General features: G+C 45.7%; 1 protein-coding gene across 6 annotated transcripts; it reads right to left on the reverse strand.

The window, feature by feature from the left end:
* Positions 1-54: 54 nt before the first annotated feature.
* Positions 55-17,740, reverse strand: ppp2r5d (protein phosphatase 2, regulatory subunit B', delta). Of its 6 annotated transcripts, none has more exons than XM_047342306.1 (17): positions 17,372-17,740; positions 14,950-15,033; positions 13,788-13,959; positions 11,034-11,233; positions 9,059-9,169; positions 8,618-8,710; positions 8,409-8,539; positions 7,916-7,975; positions 7,549-7,657; positions 7,417-7,470; positions 7,101-7,271; positions 6,283-6,410; positions 5,847-5,948; positions 5,626-5,698; positions 2,573-2,620; positions 2,231-2,341; positions 55-2,154 (listed from the first exon to the last, which is right to left on the reverse strand). In XM_047342306.1, the coding sequence occupies exons 1-17, from the start codon at positions 17,396-17,398 to the stop codon at positions 2,026-2,028; spliced, it is 1,803 nt and encodes a 600-aa protein (XP_047198262.1). In that variant the 5' UTR covers positions 17,399-17,740; the 3' UTR covers positions 55-2,025. The 6 variants fall into 6 exon arrangements, with proteins under 6 accessions (XP_047198262.1, XP_047198260.1, XP_047198261.1 ...); XM_047342304.1 differs by having other exon boundaries at positions 5,847-6,002; XM_047342305.1 differs by having other exon boundaries at positions 7,417-7,657; positions 13,788-13,905.
* Between the last annotated feature and the right edge of the window lie 1,229 nt (positions 17,741-18,969).

Below are 18,969 nucleotides of genomic sequence, written 5' to 3' on the forward strand. Positions count from 1 at the left end.
TGTGTGCTTGTGTACGTGCACAGTGTGTGCGTGTGTGTAAATCAAACTCTGTCAAACACTATATTTCTTTTATTTTCTTCTGTACATGAACATTTGTACAAAATCACTCATGTGATGTTCGGACTCATTAAAGGTAAAAATAAACTGAATCCTGGAATAAAAACTGAGCTCACACATTCATCATGTGTCCAGCAGGGGGCAGATCAACCATGACCAGTGGGGGGGGCAGTAGAGCACATGTCAGGTCAGGAGTTAAGCTGAGACGTCCTGTTCTGCCCCCTGGTGGACAGAGCTCAACATGATCAAGTCCAAGTCCAGGGCTGTGATCACCGTTTTGTCCAGAGGTGAGAACAAGAGAGGCGGGGCTATCCCACCAAAGGAATGGTCACTGGTTTGACTGACAGCTGATCAATGAAGGACAAGCCCACATGACGGTGAGGGAAAAAAGGGCCGGGTCTGATGAGGGGGCGTTGTCCGAGTCCATGGAAGCAGATTGATTTGTCACTAAATTGCGTTCAACATTTAACGTACAAGTTCACACAAAACCTGAAAAAGATGACGTCCTGACCTGAAGGTCACATGACCATTTAACTACGAGGGAAAATTTACGTGAAGTTATTAACAATAATATTCCATCAAATCAAACAAACCTCGTGATTTTGAGCAAACGAAATGAGAGAGATAAATTTAATTTATCCACATGAATTTATTTTCTCCGGGAAACAGTCAAATTTTGTTTTTTACTCTCTGACCTTTACTCTATTTTTTTACAATCCGACGTTAAATGTTTGTCAGAAAATAAAAATTGTTTATCTGCATCTTTCACAAATAAAGTCCAGTGAAGTTTCTTTGATGTCAAAGGTTTCATTTATGAATAAACTGTGATTTTTGTTTCTATTAAAAACAGAGTTAACGTGTTGCTGACGTTTGTAAACAGAAGTGTCGCAGCAGAGGATCATGGGAATCCGAGTCTGATCACACATTCGCCGCAAACTGTTCAAGCTCAGCATTTTATTTTGGCGGGTTGAAATCCCAGTCGTCCTGTGTGAAGATTTAAAGACGTAAATGATGAATTGTCATTGGCTTCAGCAGCCGTGATGTCACAAGTGTGTGGGCGGACTTAAACCATGCAATGCTACTTGTTCCCTCCACATGGCTGCGCCCTCTAGGGGAGCTCGCAAATAAAGACTGACAGCAGTTAGCAAAAAACCAGAGCCCGGGTGTCCAGGTCAGAGGTCAGAGGTCAGAAATGAAACCTGGTTCACCTGCGTTCAGCTGCTGCTGCTTCGTCCTCACAAACCAATCAGACGGGTCCTTTTCCTTCCGTTTCGATCAATCAAGGTCCAACGGCCACGTCAGGTTTTAGTCTGTCCTCAGAGCCTCGACTATTCATCGCTTGGTTTGACCTTTGACCTGATGAGTAACGGCTACATCTCTACAGTTTTAACAGAGGAAAGCAAAAAACGTTCATCATTGGTCTAAAGTGGATGATGAGACTTTTCAACAAAATAAAACCAAGCAATCAGGGAAAGAGAAATTAAATCATGTTGGAATCAAACTTCTGTTCCTCCAGGATTTACTGGAAGCTGATTGGACGTCTACATTCACTGTGTCTCCTCGTCAGTCCGTTAATGTGACAGTCATCTTCTGACTCCGCCTTCACTGGACCTGTCGAGGCTCATGGAACTGTTGGCAGTGCGTTCATGGACCTGCTAGTGGCGTTTTCAGGGACCTGTTAGCGAAGCGCTCAGGGAGATGTTGGCGGTGCATTCAGGGACCTGATGGTGTTCACACTGTGACAGGTGAAGCGATGGCGAGGACAGGGCGGAGGTTTGACACTGTCCTTCTTGTTGTCAGCCACCAGGGGCAGAGGTGAGAGGCCTTTTCTTTTTTTTTCTTAGAACACTGCGTCAGCTCCGCCCTCACCTGACCCCGGAACAGCGTCTCCACGACAACGTTAACTTCCTCCCCTAAGAAACGGACAGGAGGGAAGCGGGTTTTTGCAAAGAAGGAGCCGCCCCCCGGTCAGAGAGCCTCCTGATTGGCTGTCAGATACTCCTCCGCTCTCTTATGAGCCTCCAGAGCTTTGATGGTGAAGACGTCCTGAGGAAGTTCAGACTTTCTCCTCATCAGAGCCTGGTCCTTCTTCACACCCTGAGACACACATAGGCTGTTACACAACTAGTGTGTGTGTGTCACTGTGTTTCACTGTGTGTGTCTGTGTGTGTACCTGTGAGGCCTCACTCTCCACTGTCTTCTTCAGTAGCTGAATGTCTTCAACTGTCGGAGTTTCTATTTCCATCGAGTACACAGCTACAGTACTGTCACTGTACAACATGTACTGTACACACACAGACAAACACACACACAGTATGCAAAACATTAGTGTCCAGATAAAAAACTGATCAGATGATTTTAGATGAAATATCTTTTTAAATTAAAAATATAAATCTTTCTTTTATAAATTATAAATATGACGTCATCAGGACAGATTCAGATCAATCACATACTGATCATCAATAAATAATCAATCAATTCAATAATTCAATAACTAATCAACTAAAAACCTGACCTCATCCTGTGGGGGGAGTCCAGGGCGGAGAGGGTGGAGCTTGTTGGTCTGAAGGTCAAAAAGAACACAGTCATTTAGAGAGGGGACAGTGAGGAGACAGGTGAGGGGACAGGTGAGGAGACAGGTGATGGGACACGTGAGGAGACAGGCGAGGGGACAGTGAGGAGACAGGTGAGACAGGTGAGAGACAGGTGATGGGACAGTGAGGAGACAGGTGAGGGGACAGTGAGGAGACAGGTGAGGGGACAGGTGAGGAGACAGGTGATGGGACACGTGAGGGGACAGTGAGGAGACAGGTGAGGGACACGTGGGGAGACAGGCGAGGGGACTGTGGAGACAGGCGAGGGACTGTGAGGAGACAGGTGAGGGGACAGTGAGGAGACATGTGAGGAGACAGGTGATGGGACACGTGAGGAGACAGGTGATGGGACAGTGAGGAAACAGGTGATGGGACACGTGAGGGGACTGTGTGAGGGGACTGTGAGGAGACAGGTGAGGGGACAGTGAGGAGACAGGTGAGGAGACAGGTGATGGGACACGTGAGGAGACAGGTGATGGGACACGTGAGGAGACAGGTGAGGAGACAGGTGATGGGACACGTGAGGAGACAGGTGATGGGACACGTGAGGAGACAGGTGAGGGACAGGTGAGGAGACAGGTGAGGGACGGAGTGGGGACAGGTGATGGGACACGTGAGGAGACAGGCGAGGGGACACGTGAGGAGACAGGTGAGGGGACAGGTGATGGGACACGTGAGGAGACAGGTGAGGGGACAGGTGATGGGACACGTGAGGAGACAGGCGAGGGGACACGTGAGGAGACAGGTGAGGGGACAGGTGAGGAGACAGGTGATGGGACACGTGAGGAGACAGGTGAGGGGACAGGTGAGGGACAGGTGATGGGACACGTGAGGAGACATGTGAGGAGACAGGTGAGGGTACTGTGAGGAGACAGGTGAGGGATAGTGAGGAGACATGTGAGGAGACAGGTGAGGGAACAGTGAGGAGACAGGTGAGGGGACAGTGAGGAGACATGTGGGGGACAGTGAGGAGACATGTGAGGAGACATGTGAGGGACAGTGAGGAGACATGTGAGGAGACATGTGAGGAGACAGGCGAGGGGACTGTGAGGAGACATGTGAGGGACAGTGAGGAGACATGTGAGGAGACACGTGAGGAGACATGTGAGGAGACATGTGAGGGGACAGTGAGGAGACATGTGAGGAGACAGGTGATGGGACACGTGAGGAGACATGTGAGGGGACATGTGAGGAGACATGTGAGGAGACACGTGAGGAGACACGTGAGGGACATGTGAGGAGACAGGTGAGGAGACATGTGAGGGACAGTGAGGAGACATGTGAGGAGACAGGTGATGGGACACGTGAGGAGACATGTGAGGGGACATGTGAGGAGACAGGTGAGGGGACATGTGAGGAGACAGGTGATGGGACACGTGAGGAGACAGGCGGGGACTGTGAGGAGACATGTGAGGGGACATGTGAGGAGACAGGTGAGGAGACATGTGAGGGACAGTGAGGAGACATGAGGAGACATGTGAGGAGACAGGCGAGGGGACTGTGAGGAGACATGTGAGGGGACAGGCGAGGGGACTGTGAGGAGACATGTGAGGGGACAGTGAGGAGACATGTGAGGGACAGTGAGGAGACATGTGAGGAGACAGGTGAGGAGACATGTGAGGAGACAGGTGAGGGAACAGTAAGGAGACAGGTGAGGAGACATGTGAAGAAACATGTGAGGGGACAGTGAGGAGACATGTGAGGAGACATGTGAGGGGACAGTGAAGAGACATGTGAGGAGACACGTGAGGAGACACGTGAGGGGACATGTGAGGAGACAGGTGAGGAGACATGTGAGGGGACAGTGAGGAGACATGTGAGGAGACAGGTGATGGGACACGTGAGGAGACATGTGAGGGGACATGTGAGGAGACAGGTGAGGAGACATGTGAGGGGACATGTGAGGAGACAGGTGAGGAGACATGTGAGGGGACAGTGAGGAGACATGTGAGGAGACATGTGAGGGACAGTGAAGAGACATGTGAGGAGACACGTGAGGAGACACGTGAGGGGACATGTGAGGAGACAGGTGAGGAGACATGTGAGGGACAGTGAGGAGACATGTGAGGAGCAGGTGATGGGACACGTGAGGAGACATGTGAGGGACATGTGAGGAGACAGGTGAGGAGACATGTGAGGGGACATGTGAGGAGACAGGTGAGGAGACATGTGAGGGGACAGTGAGGAGACATGTGAGGAGACATGTGAGGGGACAGTGAGGAGACATGTGAGGGGACATGTGAGGGGACAGTGAGGAGACATGTGAGGAGACAGGTGATGGGACACGTGAGGAGACAGGCGAGGGGACTGTGAGGAGACATGTGAGGGGACATGTGAGGAGACAGGTGAGGGGACACGTGAGGAGACAGGCGAGGGACTGTGAGGAGACATGTGAGGGGACATGTGAGGAGACAGGTGAGGAGACATGTGAGGGGACAGTGAGGAGACATGTGAGGAGACAGGCGGGGGGACTGTGAGGAGACATGTGAGGGGACAGTGAGGAGACATGTGAGGGGACAGTGAGGAGACATGTGAGGAGACATGTGAGGGACAGTGAGGAGACATGTGAGGAGACAGGTGATGGGACACGTGAGGAGACAGGTGAGGGGACTGTGAGGAGACATGTGAGGGGACATGTGAGGAGACAGGTGAGGGACATGTGAGGAGACAGGTGAGGAGACAGGCGAGGGACTGTGAGGAGACATGTGAGGGGACATGTGAGGAGACAGGTGAGGGGACAGTGAGGAGACATGTGAGGAGACAGGTGATGGGACACGTGAGGAGACAGGCGAGGGGACTGTGAGGAGACATGTGAGGGGACATGTGAGGAGACATGTGAGGGGACAGTGAGGAGACATGTGAGGAGACAGGTGATGGGACACGTGAGGAGACAGGCGAGGGACTGTGAGGAGACATGTGAGGGACATGTGAGGAGACATGTGAGGGGACAGTGAGGAGACATGTGAGGACGTACCTGTGGGTTCTGTTGGGCCAGCTCTTTGATCTTGTGCCAGATCTCCTCTCTCTCCTTCACTTTGTATTTCTCTCTAAAGGAAACAATACAAAAACTTCATCAGTCAATCAGAAAGTTGACATTCACAGGTGACATCACTGAATGACACAATAGCTGCTGCAATTCATCAATTACCAATAATCAAAACAACAATAATGAATCAGTGTGTGTCTGTGTGTTACTTCTGTTTCTCAGCCTTGTACTGTTGTGTACAGTCGTCAAACAGTTTCTGGTTCATTTCCATGAAGAGTTTCAGAGCGTTGTAGATCAGACCATGGATCGTCCTGAGGAAGAGGAAGAGTACTTCAGGAAGCAGCTTCAGTTCTTTGTTTTGTTTCCTGATCAATAACAGATAATTCAATATTTACAGAAACATTTCTACGTTTTTTTATGTTCATGTTTTCATTCAGTGCACAGCTGGCCTAGCTTAGCTTAGCACGAAGAGTGAACAATAACTAAACTGTGTTTCAGTTTGAGCCAGAGCAGCAGTAAACGATCAGAATGTGTATGTGGAGTATTGATCCTGTATTGATTAGTATCAGTTTGTGTGTGTGTGTGTGTGTGTGTGTGTGTGTGTGTGTGTGTGTGTGTGTGTGTGTGTGTGTGTGTGTGTGTTACTTGTTCCAGTGGCTCTTGGAGTTCTTGTAGAGAGCAGGAAACATGATGGGGAGGATCACGGTGGCGTTGTCACTGATCAGACTCATGATGTACTCGTTATTCCAGTAATACAACGCTCGCTCTGCCACCTGCACAGATGACATGATCATCATCGTCATTGTAATCATCATCATCTTCATCACCATCACCACCATCATCATCATCACCTTCAATATATCAATCAATCAAATTTAATTTGTATAGCCCATATTCACAAATCACAGTTTGTCTCATAGGCTTTAACAAGGTGAGACATCCTCTGTTCTTAACCCTCAACAAGAGTAAGTGGTGATGACGACCTTCATCACCATCATCAGCACCACTGTCATCATCATCACCGACATCATCATCCCCTTCATGGTCATCATCCCCATCTTCATCCCCATCATCATCATCATCATCATCATCATCATCATCAGACAGGTGAGGACAGACAGGACCAGAACCCTCGTTAATCACTTGAGTTTTGAACATACATCAGCGTGGCTGTGGCTCAGGAGATAGAGCAGGTCGTCCTCTGGTTCGAATCCCAGTCTTCCCCTTCCACATACCTAAGTGTCCTTGGGCAAGATACTGGACCCCGAATGGCCCCCGATGTCTGTGCCGATCTCATAGAGAAAGTGCTGCACTTAGATCCAGTGTATGAATGTGTGTGTGAATGGGTGAACGGTAAAAACTGTGCCGTAAAGGGCTTTGAGTGTCATCAAGAATAGATAATAAAATACAACTGTACCATCAACTGTAAAATAACTACAGATGTTCAGTTGAGGTGTTGTTACCTGGAAGTGTGGGCTGGACACACACTTGGCGAGCTGTCTGAAGAGCGGCTCCTGGACTTTGACAAACTCTGACGGCTCAATGACGTCCAGGATCTCCTCCAGTTCGTTCAGGAACATCACCTCCTTTGGACTGTGAGTCTTTGGCCAGAACTTCAGCAGACCTATGATCACCTGCAAGGTGTGAAACATATGTGCTTCTACATGTTACACACATCACACAGGTGCCCACCCTCTACATTACTATAAAAACAACATGGCCCATCAACAGCAGCAGTTCTGACTGTGTTGTCATGGAAACAGAGGAGGTTCAACTCACCGGTTCGGTGAGGCTGCTGTCCTTCTCCAGGAACTGGACCACACAGTACGCCAGCTGAGGAGAGACACTCACATGGTTACATCCAGTCCTGATGACATCACTGATGATGTCACAGACAATGTGAGGACTGACCTGAGGGTGGTAGACGCTCAGAGACTTGACTTTGTGAAGGGGCAACAAAACTCGAATCAAAAACATCTTGTGTTCTTCTTTCAACGGTAGAGCGAAGCCATTGATAATACTGAGAGAGAGACAGAGAGAGAGACAGAGGGACAGAAAGAGACAGAGAGAGACACATAGAGAGACAGAGAGAGAGAGAGAAAAAGACAGACAGAAAGAGAAAAGACAGACAGAGAGAAAGCGAGAGAGACAGATGGACAGAAAGAGACAGAGAGAGACAGAGAGAGACAGAGAGAGAGAAAAAGACAGAGAGAGATGAAAAATTAAACATGTTACACGGAAACAGTTGTTTGTGTATATGTGTGCGTGTGTGTGTTACCTGCCCAGTATCTCCAGCAGCTCAGCGATTCCGTTGTGATGTTCTGTCTCATAAATAAATCTGTAAAACATCAGAACCACATTCATGATTGTATTAGAGCTGCACGACATTAGGACAATTTGTGATTGGCAATAACGTTGTTTAATATCGCGATGGCGATACGACTTGCAATAAATAAACAAACATTCCCTGGCTATGGACGCAGAGACTACGGACAGCTATACAGCCGTCTCTCCGCCCGCGAGCGCAATGCATGATGGGATATGTTGCATGTTGTACAAAACTTTTCATGATGCATTGTGGGAAACGATATATAGGGTGTAAATAAATTCACCAAACATTCAGAAATACAAAATGGCGAATTCACTATATAGTCATTAGTGAGTGATTTCAGACAAAGTTCGTGAGACCAGACTGTTTAATTTGAGTGTGATCTGTCACCATGGAGTGTGTATGTGCTGTCAGCTGCTGTGATCTCAGTGCAGGTTCTAACCTGTAGAAGATGTTGTTGATCTGGCGGCGGATGTAGGCTCGGAGGCCGAGGAACTTGCCGTAGATGCGGTGGAGGATGGTCTTCAGAAAGTCTCTCTCTCTGGGGTCCTCGCTGTCGAACAGCTCCAGAAGCTTCAACATGTCAACAAACCCAGAGTCAAAGTCTCATACGTCATCGTGTCAAACGTCAACACATTGATCTGTTCTTACCGACATAACAAACTTCTGGTCGATGTATTTTTTGGCGACGTTTGGCTGAAAATCTGGAGACTCCAGAAAACGAAGGAAGAACTCGTACACGAGCTGTGGAGACAAACACGGTTTATAAAAAACATCAATAACCATATATAGTGGCCTATAAAGATGATCAGTGACTGTATATAAAGATGATCAGTGACTGTATATAAAGATGATCACTTAAACCCTGAATGTCTTAACCCTCATCAGCCCATTGAAAAAGTGAGGACAGTCCAAAATGTGCTCACTCTGTAGGTCTATGTTTAAAATGGCACACACACACACACACACACACACACACACACACACACACACACACACACACACACACACACACACACACACACACACACACACACACACACACACACACACACACACACACACACACACACACACACACACACACACCACCTGCAGGTGAGGCCAGGCAGCCTCCAGCGTGGGTTCGTCCTCCTCGGGATCAAACTCTGCTCCGGTCGGGTTTGATGACGGAGGAAGAGTCCGGAACAAGTTCACTGAAAACTGAACAAAAACACACAACTGTCACGACCACACTCTGCGTTGTAACGTTAACACTACGACAATGTTAACATCACAGCACCTTTCAAAATCAGGTTACGAGCGGCTCTGGCTGAGATGATTATTATTTCAGAAATTAAAACTACAAAAATGAAACAATAAAAATAAGAAACAACTAGAATCACCGCCAACCAGTGCAGTTTCCGTGTAGATATTTCAAGATAATTTTAGTTTTCCAGATTCATATAAGGTCACGGTGACCTTTACCTTTGACGAGTGAAATGTAATCAATTCATCTTCCAAGTGACAACTGATATCCAATCAGTTAATCAGTGAGTCCAAGTGAACATGTGAGACAAATTTATAAGAATTCAGATGTTCCTGAGATATTACATTCACATGTGTTTGAGAGGTCAGAGTGACCTTTGACCTTTGGCCACATCCTGGAGTCCATGTGAATATTTGTACAAAATTTCAAGAAATTCTCTCAAGGCGTTCATGAGAATGGGACGGACGGACAACCTGAAAACATAAAGCCTCCAGTCACTGGCTGAGGCATGAAGAGTGAAATTAAAAGACAGGTGTTTTTAAACTCAGGGTTTAAAGGTCCAGTGTGGAGGATTTAGGTGAACGGGATCTATTGACCCTAACCCTTTTATATAAAATAATCCTATTGATGTTTTCATGAGTGTGTTTCATCTACATTATTCAAATTGTTGTTTTATTTACCCTGGAATGGGCCTTTATATTGAAATACTCTATATCTACATCAGGGGGGGGTCCCCTCTATGGAGACCGCCATGTTTCTTGTTGTAGCCCAGACTGGACAAACTAAACCCTTTGAGTTTTTATGAAAACTGAAGGTTACTGTGGTGGCAGTTTCTGTTTAATAATCATACTCTATTGTATAATAATACACACATAACATTGTCTCTAGGAAATTTCAACTAAAACACCTGCAGGTGGGCTCACCCCACACAGCCACCTAGTGTGACGTGTACAGAATGAGCACAGAGCACAGGAGAATCACTTCACTTATACAATCAGAAGCCCCTCCCCGCGAGGAGCCAAAAGGTATTCTTCAGTCTCTTGATGTCTGACCAGGTTGGGCAGAGTTCCTGTCTCAGATCTCCGTCTCACCCCCCTGGTGTGCCTTTCTGGTGTGAGACAATCTGTCTCCGAGATCCCCTATCTAGCTTTACAACATCAAAAGACCCCAGTCCTGTATACAATGCAGAGTTCCCCTCACCCATCTCCATCAGACACACTAAATAACCCCTGCAGTGAAGCATTTGCTAAGACTCACATGTGAGGGCCATAAACACTTATAGTCCCCTCTGCAACTTTTGTAAGTCACAGAAACACATTTGTTCTCTACTTCTTCTAAATACATATCTGTTCTTCTATTAAACATTACACAAATGCAAAATCTGCCATTACATTACCACAGGTTCTCTTTCATGTTTGGAAGGGGGGGTGAGGTGAGGGGTGTTCAGCTGCAACATGACACGTCACCACTAGATGTCACTAAATTCTACACACTGCAACTTTAAGTTGATCAGACAATTAAAATTATTTATCCAACTTTTAAAAACATAGTTACAATGTGCAATTTAAAATCAGGATAAAGAATCTTCAAGAGTAATAAGACATTTAAATTAGATAATTCTTAGATTATCAATAATCGATCACAGGATCCATCAGTTTCATCGTTTGAAAAGTTTGTTATAATCAATAACTGATATTGATTTAAGGTCATGCTGCTGCTGTTTGTTCGAATTATCTTTATTAAACTTCATAGATCTGATAAACATGAAACTCAGCAGGGTCACAACGTGCGTTTGTGTGAGTGTGTGTGGTCTGTCACCATGACGACGGCCTCAGGGTAGATGCAATCGGTCACCACGTCACTGTTGTGTGTGATATACTCGACCATCTCGTTGAGCCCCGCCCTCTTCACCTCTTTGTATTTGAGGTCACTGAGTGGGTCGCTGACGAAATCGAACAGGACGCAGCACTGACGCAGCTTCTGCACAAACAGCTCCTCACACTCCTCCGGGGGCGCATCTGGGGGGGGCAGGTATTATGACACTGAGTCAAAACATACAAGCTACCAGCTGACAGACGTTAGTCTGATTGGCCACAGAGGGACATAAAGAGTTGCTGTGCATCAGGTCAACGTCAGGTTAACATCAGGCTACCATCTGGTTAACTGTACTACGAAGCAGGATTTGTGGTTATCGGGGTAACATCAGGTTGAATTTAGAGTTTTCAGTCCTACGAAGCTTGTTCACTTCTTATCTGGGTAAATCACCATTGTAACTTATCTCCAACTTAACTTGGAGCAGGTTATCTGTTCAGCATAAGAGATCGAACAGTATAAAGCTCCGCCCACTGACCAATCCCTTCCTTTGAAACATGACATCATGTTCTTAGAGGATCTGTGGAGCTGGTGTGGATTGTTCGAGTCTCTGAGGAGGACCAGGGTCTTCAGAGACCCACAAGATCCTTTCAGCTCCTCTGATGAGTTTATGAAAGATCTAGATCCTCATCGGATGTTAGTGTGATGAAAACCTGACGTGGGCCTGTACTAAGAAGTGAGTTCAACATACCCAGGATATCTTTCAGTTATCCAGCTCGACTTAACCTTACACACACAGTCAGGCTAAGTGGTCACATGAAACCCAGGTTTTCCTCTAGGTATGAGTGAGCATTATCCAGAATAAAAGAAACAGGTACAGCTAATGAATGCAGTAGGAACAGCTGGTAAAACATCTGTGATTATGTTGATGTGTTTTTATAGTAAAACTCTCTCTGCTCCCTGTATTGATATCATGTCCTCAGACAAACAACGTGCAATGGCCTCTGTTTATTCTTTGTTGCGCTTTGATGTTCTCTCATTATGAGTAACACTTGCTAAACTTTGATGAATGAATGTCTGTTGGACTGTTTTGCTGCCACTTGACTTAACGTGAGTAGTTTAACGCTAGATTTATAGAACTCTCCTTATATATCTTTGTGGTTGTGTTGTAGGTGGCTATGGAGATTAGTCGTTATTCCTCTGGTGGTTGCCACAAGTTTTTGGTTCACTCTTGTATCCAAAATATTTCCAAATAACAGACTGTTATTTAACTGTTTTTTTTAGCCACAAGTTCTTCTTCATCGCCCACATTTTCCGTTTCATCTCTCTCCCTCCATCACAATCTCCATGTGCTAAAACCACCTCAGCCACTAGCATCTAGGGCAGTCAGGCTCCATCTGATTGGCCATATATACACGACATGTATCTAGCTGGCTGATCGTGATAATAATGGTGGATCCTGTATCATGTTGGCATCTGATAGTGGTGGTGGACCAGGACCGAGGTGGCAGCTGATGGTGGATCCTGATGGTGGCAGTGGACAATGACTGTGGACGATGGTGGATCCTGATCTTGATGGTGGATCCTGATCTTGATGGTGGATCCTGATCGTGGTGGATCCTGACCATAGACTATGATCACACCAAGTCTGCTTGATATATAATATTTCTCCTCAGATACTCGACCATTACTGACAATAATCCATCAGTTCATTGACCTTCAGCTACAAAGTGTTTATTCTAATCAAAGCTGTAAATACTCTGATCTCTCTGATGTTCTCTGTTCCACGTGACATCTGTTCACTTGTGTCCGTCCTGGGAGACGGGTCCTCACATGTGTCTCTGAGGTTTCTACCTTCTTTACCCGTTAAAGGTTTTAGTAGTTTGACTCTTGTTGAGGGTTAAGGACAGAGGACGTCTCACCTTGTTAAAGACCATGAGACAAACTGGGATTTGTGAATATGAGACTATACAAATAAAATTTGATTGATTGATATATTGACATGCAGAGTGTGAATGCACGGCACATCTATTTCTATTTGGCCTTTATATTCCTTTCGGAACATAGGCCATTAATGAATTGTTTCCACCCTCGTCTGTCTTGAGCCATCCTCTCCAGCTGTTTCCACGTCAGCCCTTTCTTCTTGAATTCCTGCTCTGTGCTCCTTCTCCAGGTGTTTTTGGGTCGTCCTCTACCCCGTTTGCCTTGTGGGTTCCATGTCAGTGCCTGTTTTGTTATTTCTGTTGTGTTTCTTCGTAGTGTGTGTCCAATCCAGCTCCATTTTCTCCTTAACAGCTGTATTTCTACTGTTTCTTGTTTTGTGCATTCCCACAGGTTGATGTTGCTAATTGTGTTTGGCCAGAAGACTCCAAGGATGCGTCTTAGGCAGTGGTTTATGAAGGTTTGCAGTTTGTTTGTGATGTTAGTGGTGGTTCTCCAGGTTTCGGAGCCATAGAGCAGCACGGTTTTAACGTTTAACGCTTCGTCTTGACAAGACGAAGCACGGCACATGGAGCACCATTAATTACTGTTCAAGCTGTTTTTTGCAATGCGTATATATCGCACATGTTGATATCGCGATGACAGTAAGATTTAGATATATTGTGCAGCCCTAATCCTGGGTATGTAGAACTCACTTTGAAATACAGGCCCCAGGTCAATGTCAAGCTAACATCAAGTTAATGTCAGGCTGTCATCTGGTTAACATCAAGTTAATGTCGGGCTGTCATCTGGTTAACATCAAGTTAATGTCGGGCTAACCTTTGAGCGCAGGGAGCTTCTGTAGCTCTCGGTTGTTGGTGAGGCTGAAGCGTGACGAGCTCTGACGACGTTCCCTCTTCACCAGCTGAGCTCCTCCTGAATATTTGATCTTGTTGAGCTGCGTGGGAGGAGGCGTGCTGTTACTGGGACGTTTACTGCCACTCTGCTGCACCTGAACATGCAAAGAACACACACACGTTAAACTTGCCCTCATTGATGCATGGTGGAAGTTGTAATCCTGTAGTTAAACTGAGCAGACGACATTTCTCACTATACTCTGACCCAATCAATCAATAAAATTTGTATAGTCTCATTCACAAATCAAAGTTTGTCTCATAGATGTTAACAAGGAGCAACTTCCTCTGTTCCTAACTCAACAAGAGTAAAACTACCAAGAAAAAACCCCAATATCAACAGGAAAAGAACCATGGAAACCTGCGAGTCATGTGAGGATCTGTCTCCAGGATGGACAGAAGTGTTATAGATGTCACGGTAACATGAAGGTTTACAACATGTTACCAAACACCAGTGGTGACAACAAAAGATCTGATTGGTCAGTGGGCAGAGCTTTTTCTACACTATGTTATCTGGTTAAGTATCGGTTACAATGGCTATTAACACAGGTCAGAAGTGAACCACCATCGTATCCAGGTTTAAACCTGACTTTTGATTAGCTCGATAACCACAAACACTGCTTCTTGGGACAGAAACCAACAAATGAGCACTTAGGAAGGACCCGCCCTCCACCTTCAGTCTTCAACCAGAGAAGGGAACTTACAGCTGCTGAGGTCATGGTGAGGATGTTGTGACATCATTTTTTCATATGACATTATGTTGTCTTTATGATGACATCATCATTTCTCAGAGACGCTAGATCTTAGACATTTAGAGACAAACGATGTCAGAGATTTTTACATTTCATTTAGCTGACGCTTTTATCCAAAGCGACTGAAAATAAGTGCATTCAACCAATAGGGTGCAAACCCAGAACAACAAGAATCAAGTGCGTTTGTCAGTTTCATTCATATATTGTCTCTGTGTGCGTGATCAGTCTCAGTGAGCAGCAGCTCTGTTACCGTGCAGATGTTTCTGTGTTGACTGACAGCTCTGAACAGGCGACCCTGAGCCATCATGCGTGTAGCGTGTTAAACATGTGACTCACCTCATCTGTGCTGTCTGTGGCATTATCTTTCCCGCAACTCGTGTTGCTGTTGCTCTTCGTGCTTTTGGCAGATTTGTTTGTTTCCTGTGTGAATCAAACAGAAAACATCACGTATCAAATTTGACGATTCTGTAGTGATGATGTGTGTGTGTGTGTGTGTGTGTGTGTGTGTGTGTGTGTGTGTGTTGAACAAGCCCCTGATGAGTCGATCAAATCCACCTGAACACATCACGACTTCAGTGGTAGAGGAAGTGATGAAAGATTATTGGTTATGATTTAATGATGACGATGATTAATGGTGTGATTTGATGATGGTGTGTTAATCATGATGATTTTGTGATGACGATGATTTATCTGCTCAAATATAAAATATATCTGTTATTCACAATCTGAATCCTCGAGCTTACTGATGAAGATAATTTCTTGTTGACCGGCCAATGAACCTGGTTCAGGACTGACTGACAACTTAGAGACAAGGTTCGAGACAGAGAGAACATGATTCAGGACAGACTGACTAAAGAGGACATAGTTCAGACAACCTAACTAAAGAGACATAGTTCAAGACAGACTGACAGACTAACCCAACTGAGGGACCTGATTTAAGACTGACAGACTAAGAGACATAGTTCAAGAATAACTGACTGAGGACATAGTTCAGAACTGACTGACTAACTTAAGAGACATAATTCAAGACTGAACTGAAGAACCTAGTTCAGAACAACTGACTGACTTAAGGACATGGTTCAAGACAGAACTAGAGACATAGTTCAGACAGAACTGAAAGAACATAGTTCAGACCACTGACAACTGACTGACTGAAGGACCTAATTCAGAACTGTAACTGAAGAACCTAATTCAGAACCCCAACTGAAAGAACATAGTTCAGACAACCCCAACTGCAGAACCTAATTCAGAACTGACTGACTAAAGAGACATAGTTCAAGACAGACTGACTCAAAGACATAGATTCAGGACAGAACTGACAAAGAGACCTAGTTCAGACAGACTGACTTAGGAACATAATTCAGAACTGACAACTGAAGGACATAGTTCAGAACAGCAACTGAAGAGACCTATTTCAGGAACTGACTTCAAGACCTAGTTCAAGACTGACTGACTTAGAGACATAGTTCAAGACTGCCTAACTGAGAGACATAGTTCAGAATGACTCAACTGACTGACTGAAGACATAATTCAGAGACAGACTGACTGAGGAACCTAATTCAGAACCCAACAACTTAGAGACATAGTTCAAGACAACCTGACTGAAGGACATAAGACAAGAATAACAGACTGAGGGACATGATTCAAGACAGACCAACTGAAGAAGACATAATTCCAGACCGAACAACTAAAGAACATAGTTCAGGACTGAGCAACCTAAAGACCTAGTTCAGAACTCACTGACTGAAGAACCTAGTTCAGAACCCAACAACTGAGGAACATAGTTCAGAACAACTGACTAAAGGACCTAATTCAGGACAGACCAACAACCCAACTGAGACATGGTTCAGGAACCAGCAACTGAGGGACATAGTTCAGAAGACTGACTGAGGGACCTAGTTCAGACAGACTAACTGAGGGACCTGATTCAGGACAGCAACTAACTGAGGAACATAGTTCAAGACAGACCGAACTGAGGAACATAATTCAGGACAGAACTGAAGGAACCTGAATTCAGAACCCAACCTTCAAAGAACCTAATTCAGAACAACAGACTGAAGAACATAATTCAGAACAACTGACTGACTGAGGAACCTAATTCAAGACAACTAACTAACTAACTAAAGAACATAGTTCAAGACAACCTTCAAAGAACATAGTTCAAGACAGCAACTGACAGCAAAGAACCTAATTCAAGACAACCCAACTAAAAGAACATAATTCAAGACAGACTGAAGAGACCTAATTCAAGACAGACTGACTGACTGAGGGACATGGTTCAGGACTGACTGACTGAGGGACATGGTTCAGGACTGACTGACTGAGGGACCTGGTTCAGGACTGACTGACTGAGGGACATGGTTCAGGACTGACTGAGGGACCTGGTTCGGACGTGTTGCTGCTGTGAGGGGTTCTGGAGCTAACAGGAAAACAGCCTCTCTTCTGTCCCATGAATAATTGAGGGTTGAGGGGAGCGAGCAGCGACTCGTCCCCGGGGCTCCAGCTGCAGCAGCCCGGGTGATCGTCAACTAGTTCCCGGCCAGAACAGCAGGAGTTTGAACCAGATCAGGCGGCGGGTTCATAGGCGACACCCGCAGTCACACACTCTTCATCCGGCTAACAACTCTGCAGCGAACGGATAGCTTAGCCGTCCTGTGCTAGCGGGGCCTTAGCATGTTAGCTCTGCGCTGCTCGGTAAAACATACTCGGTCCCCGGTTATCTCTGCGGTTTCAGCGGGTAACGTCACCACAGACTCACCTTGTCCTTCTTGGTTTTGTTCGGCATCTTGAATCTGCGGCAGGGTGTGTTTTCCCGGAGGCTCCGTGATGCTCTTCCCCGGGAATCAGAAGCTGTCAGTCGGTCTGTGTCTGCTACCTTCGTCCGTCCCGGTGCCAAGTCATCTGATTGGCTGCCGGGGTGAGGATTTGCCTCGCGACCATAACATCACATGCAGGAATTATTATGATTGGGTTAGATGAGGGGGAGGCGGGGCTTCATTCTTCCCCAGCAACAAACACCTGGAGACTGAGGGTTGTGTGAGAGTGAGAGTGAGTGTAAGAGTGAGTGTAAGAGTGAGAGTGAGTGTAAGTGTGAGTGTGAGTGTAAGAGTGAGTGAGAGTGTGAGTGTAGTGTAGAAGTGAGTGAGAGTAAAGTGAGTGTGAGTGTGGTGTAAGAGTGAGTGAGAGTAGTGTGGGTGTGAGTGTAGTGAAGTAAGTGAATGTAAGTGAGTGAAGAGTGAGTGAAGTGAAGAGTAGTAGATGAGTGTAAGTAAGAGTGAGTATAAATGAGTGAGAGTAAGAGTGAAGTGAGTGTGAGTGAGTGTAAGGTGAAGTAGAGTGAGAAGTGAGAAGTGAGTGTAAGTGAAGTAAGTGAAGTGTAAGAGTGAGTGAGAGTGTAAGTGAGTGTAGAGTGAGTGAGAGTGAGTGAAGTGAGTGTAAGGTGAAGAGTGAGTGTAAGTGAGTGTAGTGTAAGTGAGTGTAAGTGTTAGTGTAGAGTGAGTGTAGTGTAAGAGTGAGTAAGTAAGTAAGAGTGGGTGTGAGTGAGTGGAGTGTAAGAGTGAGTGGTGTAAAGTGAGTGAAGTGAAAGTGAGAGAGTGAAGTGAGTAAGTAGGTATAAGTGAAGTGAGTGTAAGTAGTGAGTGTAAGTGGTGAGAGTGTAAGAGTGAGTGTAAGAGTGAGTGAGAGTGTAAGAGTGAGAGTGAGTGTAAGAGTGAGTGTAAGTGAGTGTGAGTGTAAGAGTGAGTGTGTGAGTGAGTAAGAGTGAGTGTAAGTGAGTGTGAGTGAAGTGAAGTGTAAGTAAAGTGAGTGAAGTGAAGTGTGAGTGTAGAAGTGAGTGTAGTGTAGAAGTGAGAGTGAGTGTAAGTGAGTGTGAGAGTGAGTGTAAGAGTGAAGTAAGTGTGAGTAGTGAAGTGAGTGTAGTGTAGAGTGAGTGTGAGTGTAAGAGTGAGTGAGAGTGTGGTGAGTGTAAGAGTGAGTGTAAGTGTAAGAGTGAGTGTAAGTGAATGTGAGTGTAAGTGAGAGTGAGTGTAGTGAGTGTAGAGTGAGTGTGAGAGTGTAGAGTGTAAGAGTGAGTGTGAGTGTAAGAGTGAGTGAGTGTAAGAGTGTGAGTGAAAGTGAAGTGTAAAGTAAGTGAGTGTAAGAGTGAGAGTGAAGTGTAAAGTGAGTGTTGGTGTAAGTGAGAGTGAGTGAGTGAGTGTAGGTAGTGTAAGAGTGAGTGTGAGTGTGGGTGAAGTGAGTGTAAGTGAGAGTGAATGTAGTGGAGTGTGAGTGAGTGGAGTGTAAGAGTGAGTGTAAGTAAAGAGTAGTGTGAGTGAGTGTGAGAGTGAGTAGTGAGTGTAAGAGTGAGTGTGAGTGTAA

Source organism: Hippoglossus stenolepis, chromosome 12, assembly GCF_022539355.2.
Source record: "Hippoglossus stenolepis isolate QCI-W04-F060 chromosome 12, HSTE1.2, whole genome shotgun sequence".
Lineage (NCBI taxonomy): Eukaryota > Metazoa > Chordata > Actinopteri > Pleuronectiformes > Pleuronectidae > Hippoglossus > Hippoglossus stenolepis.